This window comes from Eucalyptus grandis, chromosome 2, assembly GCF_016545825.1.
Source record: "Eucalyptus grandis isolate ANBG69807.140 chromosome 2, ASM1654582v1, whole genome shotgun sequence".
NCBI classification, from domain to species: Eukaryota; Viridiplantae; Streptophyta; class Magnoliopsida; order Myrtales; family Myrtaceae; genus Eucalyptus; species Eucalyptus grandis.
Window position 1 is genome coordinate 32162504 of NC_052613.1, and position 11533 is coordinate 32174036.

The following is an 11533-nucleotide window of genomic DNA, read 5'->3' on the forward strand; positions in this document are numbered from 1 at the left end:
AGGTAGAAAACCGGACTTAAGTTTACTTAAGCCATGGGGTTATGCTGTCTATACTCATGAGTTCTCTCACAAGTTTGGGAAATTGAGTCCTAAAAGAAATAAGAGTATTTTAATGAGATACTCCAAACACTCAAAAGGGTATGTGTTCGTAGGTGAGCAGGAAAGTGGGAGAATAACTGAATTTGAATCACATGATGTCACATTTTTAGTGGATGAATTTCCTAAGAAGGGCGAAATAAGGAAAGATTACTTCCTATTTGAAACCTTGGATCTAGATAATGATATTAGTTGAGTTCGTCCAAGTGGGAGTAATATGAGATGTGATGAATTGAATTCAACTCATTCTCAATTGCAACCACATGATGTGACGACATCATCATTACCTAATCCAAGTGGGAGCATAATGGGAATGATGTGCTAAGTGTACAATCTCCCCATACGGTGAACAAGTCGCCAAAGTATTCCCCGTCGATGTTTTGACATTGAAAGGGAAACTTTTATGGTTGCTCCACAAGATGAGTATGAGCCAAGAAATATTAATGAGGCTTTGAATTGCCCTAATAAGAAAAAATGGATTCATGCAATGAAAGAGGAAATGGAGTCAATGAAATCAAACCAAGTCTGGGAACTGGTTGATCTTCTAAAAGGACACAAAGCTATTGAGAACAAGTGGGTTCTCAAAATAAAGCGAAAGGCTGATGGCTCGATAGAAAGGCATAAGGTTCGCCTTGTGGCGAAGGGGTATAATCAACAGGAAGAAATTGATTATGAAGATGCATTTTCTCCTGTAGTGAGATTTACCTTAATTCGCATTATTCTGGCAATAATGGTTAGTATGGATCTTGAGTTACATTAGATGGATGTAAAGACTGCTTTCCTCAATAGAGAATTAGAGGAGGAAATATGTATGGAACAACCTGCTGGTTTCATAGTGAAAGGCCAAGAAGAAAAGGTATGTCGACTTTTGAGGTTGATATATGACCTTAAGCAGTCGTCAAGACAATGATATATACGCTTTCATAATGCCATAATGGCATATGACTTTACAATGATTGATAAGAATCATTGTGTATATATCAAAAGATCCAAGGATCAATTTGTGATCATATCATTATATGTTGATGATATACTAATTGCCGGAAGTAATATGGAGTTTGTCAATATTGTCAAAAGTTGGTTCTCTTCCAATTTTGAATTGAAGGATATGGGATTGTAAACCCATAGACACTCCTATTGCAAAAGGTGAAGGATTGAGCCATAAACTGTGTCCAAGGACTCCACAAGAGAGGGAACAACTGAAACATGTTCCTTATGCTAGTACTGTTGGAAGCTTTATGTATGCTATGATGTGTACAAGACCTGACATATGTTTTGCGGTTGGAATGGTGAGTAGTTACCAATCCAATCCAAGTCAAGCACATTGATAAGCCGTTAAGAGAATACTGAGGTATCTAAAGGGAACTGCTGATTATATGCTAAGTCATTGAGGAAAGGATCTGCGACTCTAAAGCTATTATGATGCTGATTGAGAAGGAGATTTAGATGAAAGGAAATCTACCTCTAGGTTTGTTCTCTTACCGAATAATGGCACCATATGTTGGAGCAGTAAGAAACAAAAGTGTATAGCCTTGTCCACGATAGAAGCGAGTTCGTGGCATTATCAGCAGCAAGTATAAGAAGATGTTTGGCTTAAGAGATTATTGGATCATTTAGGTGTTATTGGAAGTGCTGCAGATTTGTTATTAGTTAACTATGATAATCAAGCAGCAAAAGTGTACACTAAAGATACAAATATCATGGCAAGACCAAACATATAGATACAGAGTATAATTTTGTCAAGGATATGGTTGCACGAAAGGATGTGAACTTAGAGTACATACTACGCATAGAATGGTTGTAGATCCTATAACAAAGCCAATACCTAGAGATGGGCTTTGTGGCCATGTGAAATCTCTAGGACTGCGTAGAGACTGATGTACTAAATATTGTAATTTCCCTAAGTGTTCACAATTTGATGAATTTGTGTTTTCATCATTAATGCCTATGAATCTTTGTTTGATCTTTATGCATCTTAATGCTTAGTGCATTACATTTAGTTGAGAAAGTATGTCGGACAGATATAAGATTAGCCCACTCACGCGGGTAATCGCCTCTATTTACTATGTGATAAATAGAGATGAGACTGTTTTTAAGCTTATTATCTAGGTGATAATCGAGAGCTCAAGCTTAAAACACGTATGTCGCCTTAACTAAGTGTTAAGATGAGGACATGATACTTACTATGTCCGAAAGTAAAATACCCCACATATTTTACTTTATCTGTCTATGATGCTAGATATGAGTTCTGATGAATTTTGTAAATGAGTAGATACGTGAACTCAAGTTAGACATTTGGTATGTCTGAACTATCATCTGTACAGTATTGAAAGGTGTAGACATGCGCTCCATGGGAAATGAGTTAATACCATAATACGTATTTCATACTACGTATGCATGAGACGACCAATAAGAGTGGCAAAAGTTTGATCTCAACTTTTTATGTCGTGTGAGACTCTTGAGGAATAGAGTTCCTCAATTTTAGTCTCCCTCATGACTCTTACTTATTCTCAAGATTTCTATTTAGTGTTTGCTATCTTAGGATGTTGCCAATGGTCATGAGTTTGATTCGATCTAATGGGGCATTTCTAGAAAAGCAAGCTGAACTGAAATTGAGAGTTTGAAGGAAAGAGGAAGATCGATTTTGGAGAATCACATTGTAGTTTTGTATTCACCGGTTAACCAATTATGACTATCTTTGGGATAATCATAATTGTGAATACAATATATATATCATTGTTTGAAAGAGATCAAGAGAGATATAAATGTGATCGATCAATCTAGGGTACTGCATACTAAATCTACTCGGAGTGTGATGCCCATTATGAGCTGCTATATATTCCTAACAGATGTATGGCAACGAGCTCTCAAAGTATGCTGGTCGCACGGATTATTCACCGGTATGAATGTTGAAGAGAGGTAAAGAGAATTATGTTCGGCCCACCATGTGCGAGTGGGAGATGATGGATTTTTTAATTAGTGATGGGCCTAAGTTGGCCCGTCCACCCATGCTAGGCCCAAAAGGCCCGGCCCACGGGAATATGGCCCGTGGAAGGGGAAGGTATAAAAGGGAGGAGAGAGAGAGAGAGAAGATAACATTTTGGCAAAACGTACGTACGTTCTCTCCCTCGCTCTCTCCCTAACAAAAACGAATAGTAAGCAAACGGCGACACTGTCTTCCCTTCAAGGCTTCATCGGATCGAACGGGGCCAGATTTTCTTCCTCTTATCAGCGTCGGTGTCTAATCTGTGGCTAACAAGGTACGCTCGACTCCGTCGTGTGCTTTACGATCGGTGATACGTGTTTTCCCGGGCTTCGTCTTCCGCATTGATTTAGGGGTTCGATTTAGTGTCGAATTCGTTTTTCGGGGATCAGTAATTCCCAACAATCACCAAGAACCCAGATGAAGCTGCGAAATCGGCAATGGACGCATCTCAAAGGAGGTTGGGCAATTCCGGATGAACGCTCCAACCATTGTCCTCTGGGTCGATCACTTTCACCAATCCTGGCATAGCGCAGTGTAGTATTGAAAGAAGACGTGCAGCAACACATTCCATGCAAATAGCTCAGTTAGGACTCCCTTCACTCCGAAATCTTGAAGCTAACCAGGTCACTTTCTGCAAGTAGTATCTCTTTTGGTGTGTTAGTACAGCGAATCAGCCAAAGAATGGAAGGCTCAAATGAGAATCAACGGCTCTTTGCAAAAGCATGGGTGATTTGTGATTGGAGGAGGATATCACAAAGCTGACCAAGGAAATGCCTGAAAGAGAAAAACAGGAAAGTGAACTTACTCTTTATGGGAAATTGTTTTCAAAACACATGTTAATTTTCAAGCCTTTTTTAGTACGATGAAGAAGGCGTAGAAACTACAATAAGTGAAATGTGAAATCATTGAACCTGGTTATTTTCTTTTCATATTTGATTCTGTTGAGGAGAAAAAATGAGTGCTGAAGACAGGCCCTTGGTCCTTCGCTAGCAATCTTCTTGTATTGCAAGAGGGTGACCCCAACGTCCCCGAACATTGTTATGAGTTTAGTCACTATGCCTTTTGGGTGCGTATTATAGGACTTCCAAGAGCTTGGATCACATAAAATACTTTACGCAACAATGCTTCCAAGCTGGGTAAAATAGAGGAGATCATAATAGAGACCAAGAATAATATTTCACGGAAAAATGGGAGAGTTAAAGTTCAGCTAGACTTAAATTGCCCGCTGAAAACAAGAACGATAATTGAATTGGGAGATAAAAAGTGGTGGATTGATTTCAAAATGAAAGATTGCCGCATTTTTGCTATTCGTGCGGTTGCATCGGACATTATGCCAGCTTTTGTCCAAAATATCCTTATGAGGAGATAGGGTAGCTCAAGACAAACTTGGTAGGTATGGCTCATGGTTGAAGGCTGAAGTGAAAGAGTATAGCATGTGTAGGAAGACCTTTAATGGAAAAATAGATCCCAATCTTGAGGAAGAGGATAATACGCCAAAAACACCCATCCTCTCGAAAGATATGGACCTGCAACATGATCAGACAGGGCTGAATAAGGCTCTGGTGGTGTACAACTCAGCAAGAAATGTCATAATACATGATGGAAAAATGGAGGAAGATGCAACCATGTATAAAGGGAAAAGAACTCAACAACCACAGGTACTACATCTACCTTCCACAGAAAGTTACAAAAGTGGAGGTTCGTCAAAGAAGGAGAAGGCAGTACTTAAAAAACCAACTGCGAAAAAACAGAAGCGCTTTACTCCATATGAAAAGAGGGGGATACCAGGGCACTTGCTGGATGAAGAGAACTTACTAGATATCCCAGTTTAGGTGCGGGAGGGGTTAATGAAAGGGCTTTGGTGGCAAGCCCTAATAAGCCATCGGGGGAGACATGAAGTTGTTGAATTGGAACTGTCAAGGGTTGGGCAATCCCTTGACAGTTTAGCATCTTCAAGCCTTAGTGGCTCAAGGGAGGCCTAACTAGGTCTTCCTTATGGAAACCAAGAATAAGTAAAATGTTGTCGAAAGTGTTCGTAAACATCTTCACTTTAAAGATGCTGTTATAATTAATCCAGTTGGGATTGGGGGTGGATTAGCTCTTATGTGGGATGAGGAAATTAAGGTGGATTTGGAAACAAATATTGATGAACTCATTGATATTAGATGCAAAGATCAAAACTGTGGAGTCCTTATGAAAATTTCTTTACTTCATGCTTCTACTAACTCCCAAGAAAGGCTGAAACTATGGCAAACATTGCGGTCTATTCATATCTCAAATTGTCTCCCATGGCTATGTATTGGAGATTTTAATGAAGTGTTGTATCAGTGGGAAAAGGTCGGAAGACGTGATGTGGATAATTATAGAATGGCGGCGTTTCGAGACTTCTTGAACTCTTGTCCATTGATGTATATAGAGGGTAAATGGTGTACTTACACATGTTCTAATAACTGACAAGGTGCTGAACTCGTCAAAAAAAGACTTGATAGGGATTTTTGCAACCTTGATTGGAGAGTCTCATTCCCTAATGCGGAGGTATATGCTTTTCCAGCAATTGGTTCAGATCATTGTTCGATTTTTCTACAAACAGATACAATTGGGGTGAGGAAAGAGAGAAAAATTTAGATTGAAGCTTTTTGGGTAGAAAATTCAGAATGCAAAAAAGTGATCCAAAGAGCTTGGAGGGCTGAGGAAGGCTACTAGCTGGATATTGTGTGCAAAACTAGGAAGGTAGTTGATGCATTAAGGCAATGGAGCAGCACAAACTTCAGAAACGCATCTTGTGAAATTCCTTATCTACAAGGTAGACTTATTGAGTTAATGAATAGGGCTGAAGGAAGCCGAAACTAGGAAGAGTATCACCAAGTTGTCCAGCACATTGAAAGCCTGTGGAGACAAGAAGAAATGTATTGGGGTATGAGATCCAAGATTAATTGGATTAAATGGGGGGATAAAAATACGAAATATTTTCACGCTACCACGATACAAAGGAGACAATGGAATAAACTTTATATGCTACAAATTGATGATCATAATTGGAGTCGGGACCCTTTGATCCTTAAATAACACATATCAAGCTTCTTCCAGACTCTTTATATACAACGGGCGGTTATAGAGAATATCAACCGGTGTTAGATCAATGTCAAGCAGTGATCACTATGGAGATGAATGAAGCTTTAACGGGGCCTGTTACAAAGGAAGAAGTAAAACTTTCAGTTTTTCAAATGGGCGTAATAAAGGCACCAGGTTCAGATGGACTTAATGGATTATTCTACAAAAGTAACTGGTCAGAAATTCATGAGGATATTTTCAGCATGGTGGACAATTTCTTTAGTCAAGGTATGCTTGATCCGGAACTTAATAGGACCCATCTTACTCTCATTCCAAAAGTCTTAAATCCAAAAAGCATTACTCAATATAGGTCCATTAGTCTTTGCAATTTCAATTATAAAATCATCGCAAAGGTAATGGCCAATAGATTAAAACCCTGGCTCTTGAAGATTATTTCCCAGGAACAAAGTGCCTTCGTTAGTGGCTGAAAAATTCAAGATAATATATTCATTGTTCAGGAAGTGCTACATTAACTTAGAGTGAGGAAAAGAAAGCGGAAATTTCAGGCAATCCTAAAATTGGTTATGCAAAAGGCCTATGATAGGGTTGAATGGGACTTTATTTGTGATTATTTGTCGAAAATGGGATTTTCTAACAAATGGGTAACTTTGGTTAAGTCCTGTATTTCCTCGGTGTCCTTTAGTGTCCAAGTAAATGGGGAGTCATGTGACTATTTCAAACCAACGAGAGGAATTAGACAAGGTGATCCACTATTTCCTTATCTATTCATTCTGATGGTGAATGTCCTATCCTCCTTATTACTGAAAGCTATTAGAGATGGAAGCCTAAAGGGTATTCAGTTGAACACACACTGTCCCACACTATCACACGTTCTTTTTGCAGATGATACTATATTTTTTCTAGATGGTACAATTATTGAGGCTCAGAACTTATCAAATATTCTGAACAAATATTGCTTTGCGTCGGGACAGTCCATTAATCTCAATAATTCTGGAATTTTCTTTGAAAGGAACTGCCCTCAAGTACAAAAACAGAATATAGCAGCTGAATTAAGGGTGCTGATCATTGAAAAAACAAGTAAATATATGGGAATACCTTCAGATTGGGGGCAAACAAGGAAACATATGTTTCTTGGGTTCTAACAAGAGTTGAGAGGAAATTAGAAGGGTGGAAAGAGAAGCTAATGTCTAAGGCCGGGAAAGAAATACTAATCAAGACAGTAGTCCAAGCATTACCCCAATTTGCCATGCCAATCTTTAAAATTCCTATATCAATTTGCAAGACAATTGAAAAGAGAATTTCATCTTTCTAGTGGAAACAAAATGCTGCAGGAAAGGGCATCCATTGGAACAGATGGGATATTTTAAAAATAAGGAAAGATTGTGGGGGGTTAGTTTTCAAAGACTTAGTTGATTTCAGCAAACCGATGTTGGAGAAACAAGCTTGGAGGTTTATACAAGACCAAACCTCCATATGGAGTAGGTTGTTGAGAGGGATCTACTTCCCTAGAGGTGATTTCTAGACAACTAAAAAAGGTCCCCGACCCTCATGGGGGTGGCAAAGCTTACTAGTGGGAAGAGATGCAATTGAGCATGAAGTAAAATGGGAGGTTAGGGATGGTAGTAAGATCAGAATTAGAGCAGATCGATAGCTTATATTAGGAAAGATAGGTGGTCCAGCAAATAAAAATGATCCTCTTCTAGTAGCAGAATTAATTAATCAAACTGAAAGGAAATGGAACTCTCAACTACTTTAGGAGATGTTCAATGACAGACTTGTGAAAGAAATTGCAGCTATGCCTTTGAGCCTAACACCTGGGCTAGACAAGATAATATGGACAACGAATCATTCAAGCGACTATATGGTAAAGAGCAGGTACAACAAGCTTCGAGACTTAGAAAGATCCCAAATGGCACTTCAACTGTCCTCATCATACCAGCCTCCTAAAAAGCTATGGATAGAAATATGGAAACTCAGAGCTCCCCCGAAGGTTAAATTTTTTATATGGAGTACATGCAACAATGGGTTACCTACAAAAGAAAACCTATACAAGAGGAAGGTTTTACCTGAACAAGACTACCCTTTTTGTGACCAAGTTCCTGAATCCACTGAGCATGTATTTATTCACTATTCCTGGACAAAGGCAATATGGTTGGATCAGCGAATTGACAGCCAATTACTTCTCCAGAAATCAATAATCGAATGGATAAATGGGTATGGGAGAATCTCACCGTGAGGAAGAGCCAACAAGCCAAAGCCGAGTTTGCCGAAGCTATTTGGAGGATATGGAAGGCGTGGAACAGCTGGATAATCAAAGGAAAAGAACCCAATTCGAGTTCAATAGTCGAAGAATCTATATTTTTGACACAACTACAATTAAAACATGGAATGAATAATACAAACCAAACAGACAATAGACCTTCGGTAGCTACACAAACTGGTGGACGCCCTTCAACAGCAACATCAGAAGACCCACCGACCGACTTCTTCTTCAAGATCTCAGTGGATAGCTCATGGATCGGCTCTAAACTTAAGGGATTAGCAGCAGGGGTGAGGAGAAACAGAGAGGGCATCCTCCTCGATGGATTTGCGAAACCAATTTTCGCCCCTTCCGCATTTGTGGCCGAAACCCTAGCTGTCCGCGAGGCGTTGAACTGGTGGAAAGAGAAAGACGCCGCACGAAGTGAACGAACTAGAGCAACACTTCCAACTGAACTGAGCACGTGCACTTCAAATGTTCTAAATGGATTCTTGGTGTTTGATGGCTTGCAAGTGGTGGAGTCCATCTTGGGTTGGGCTAAACCTCCATGAGCTGCACGTTCTATTATCCAAGATTGCAAAGAATTGTCGAGCCAGCTTAAGGTGATTAAACTATGTTTTGAGCCTAGAGAATTTAATCAAGCTGACAATTGGGTTGCCAAGGCCCATCGAACTGACACGCTTCCGACGAACTGGAATTTAAATACCCCTCATCCTCTTTGGCTTATTTTATGTTCGGACATTGAATAGTTTTGTAACCCATCAATCTCAGGTTAGAAATGAAATATCTTTAATTTTCGATCAAAAAACTCATCATATATAAATTGAAAATATGGAATTGGTGTGTAAAGTTCATAGATCAATTTTTACAACTCTACCAATTACACATATGCAGAAAACCAATTCTACTAACTCGCACACTTGCGAGAGAGAGAGAGAAAAGAGAGAGAGAGAGAGATGGGGGCTGGGCAAGGGAGAGGCAGTGGCCGAGAAGAGATAGCGATAGCTATGAAACGAATACATGTATTGTGAATTAAAATAATGAACTCATGGATCGTGAATCGAGAGTGCAAATCAAGCCGTAAGATCCAATAAAATATCTAAAATTAATATTTTGGGTGATGGGCATACATATCATACTATGCAAAATACGACCTATATTGATTCTTGTTCTCTTGATTAATAAGCGTTAACTTAACAAGGTTTGGACTATGTTGCGACTGAGAACAGAATCACATTCCATCGTAACCAAGAGCAACTAGTTACGCAGCCAGCATATATCAACAAACTTATTTTTCACATGTTTATTCTCCTTTTTGGCATCACCGTGGGTGATTTTTGTATGTATGTTATTTGAAGTTGTAAGTAACAACATTTGTCAATCGGACTTACAAAATACAACCTGAATGATTAAACCTAAAGTTGAGCTAACATAGACATATGATTATGACCATACGACATGTATTTGCATAGAAAGGAAGAGTTTGAACACTATTCACTTTTCACAAATTCAATTTTATATTTACTTTACATCATATGGATATCTTTATAAAGCGTCATATTCTTTAAATGACATTTTCATTTGTTGACACTAAAATTTTTGTTGACATTTTAGGTTTTCATTTATTTTACAAAGATGTGTAAATTTATAAAAAGATAAAAGAAAAAACAATAAAAATATGAAATAAAAAAAAAAATGAAATGAAGTCATGTGGGCCGGCAGGCTGGCCCACTTAGCAAAGTTTTCAGCCTTCTAAGCCCCCTCCCTCCATTAGTCCAACCCATTTCCCCGCATTCTCTTTGCGTGATCCTCCCAAATCCTCCTCCCTCCGACTCTTCGGATGTGGCTAAATCAGGTCCTCAAATGCGCGAGACTGAGAAACTAAGGATGCGTTTAATAACGATTCTATTCTCGGGAACAGATTTTGATCTGAAATGGTTCTTTTTTATTCTATTCCTGGTAACAATTTCTAAGCATTTTAAGCCGTTTGGTAACTGTCCAAAATTTCCGATTCTGGAATAGAATTGCGTTTGGTACCGTAGTCATTGATTCTGTTCCAAATCAATTTCTTTTAATGTTTAAATAATTTTTTCCTTTTTCCTTTTCTTTTTCCTTTTTTTCCTTTTTGTCCTATTCTTCCAAATCAATTTCTTTTAATGTTTAAATAATTTTTTTCCTTTTTCCTTTTCTTTTTCCTTTTTTCCTTTTTGTCTTCTTCTTCTTCTTCTTCTTCTTCTTCTTCTTCTTCTTCTTCTTCTTCTTATAGCTGGTCACCAGTCCAACGATCGGCCAACGGCCAGACGAGGGCCGACGACCTCATCGAAGCGTCACCGGCCGTCGGTAAGGTCGGCCCTTATCGGCCGAGCCTCGCCGACAACTAGGCAAGGCTTGCCTAGCCCCGCCGAGGCTCAGCCTCACCGGTGGCCAAGCCTACCCTAGCCACCCGGTGGGGCTAGGCAAGGCTCGCCTAGCCACCGGCGATGCTTCTCGGCCACCGGTGGGGCGGGGCGTCGTGAGGCAAGCCCAGCCTTGGCGAGGCTGAGCCTCGCCGGTGGCCAGGCGAGCCTCGCCGGTGGCTGGGCTTGCCTTCGGTGAGCTCATCGTACCTCGCTCTGGCCCGGCAAGCCCTCGATGAGCTCGCTGGATTGGTTTTGGCAATCTATAGCGGTAGCGGACGGTGGCGGTGGGATGAAGAAGAAGAAAAGAGAAGAAGAGAAAATAGAAGAATAAAAAGAGTTGTTTTTGATTCTTAGATTTGTTCTGGAACAAGAATCCATTTTTTTTTATTCTTGATTATGTTCCAAATCTACTTCTAGGAACAAAAAAAATAGAAATTTGTTCCCGAGAACAAAAATTTTACCAAGTGCGATTTTGTTCCAAAACTACTCCCGGAAACAAAAAATCAGAATCTGGCACCGTTTGGATGGTTACCAAATAGACCCTAAGCCACTTCATGCACTTGAGGCTGAAGAAGCCTGATGAGAAAAAAAGCCAATGCCATTCGGTCCGGATGCGGGCGTGCACGCGTGTCTTAGGGGAGGCAATCTCTGAGTGCCGAGTTGCTGTTGGGGAAGCAGCCTATGATGGCGGAGGATGTTGTTTGCTTCGAAGAAGATTTG

At 39.7% G+C, this 11533-nt stretch overlaps 1 protein-coding gene across 1 annotated transcript; it reads right to left on the bottom strand.

Annotated features, from left to right (window-relative positions):
- Positions 1–5989: 5989 nt before the first annotated feature.
- On the bottom strand, positions 5990–8940 carry LOC108959155. Its single transcript, XM_039306991.1, has 4 exons — positions 8574–8940; positions 8386–8457; positions 8221–8287; positions 5990–6268 (listed from the first exon to the last, which is right to left on the bottom strand). The coding sequence occupies exons 1-4, from the start codon at positions 8938–8940 to the stop codon at positions 6259–6261; spliced, it is 516 nt and encodes a 171-aa protein (XP_039162925.1). The 3' UTR covers positions 5990–6258.
- Positions 8941–11533: the final 2593 nt, after the last annotated feature.

Coding starts and splice junctions, on each gene's coding strand:
- LOC108959155 (XM_039306991.1), bottom strand. CDS start 8,940: ATGGACTCCACCACTTGCAAGCCATCAAACACCAAGAATCCATTTAGA. Junction 8,458..8,573: donor AGTTTGTGTAGCTACCGAAG/GTCTATTGTCTG, acceptor TTGATTATCCAG/CTGTTCCACGCCTTCCATAT. Junction 8,288..8,385: donor CTTGTTGGCTCTTCCTCACG/GTGAGATTCTCC, acceptor GCCTTTGTCCAG/GAATAGTGAATAAATACATG.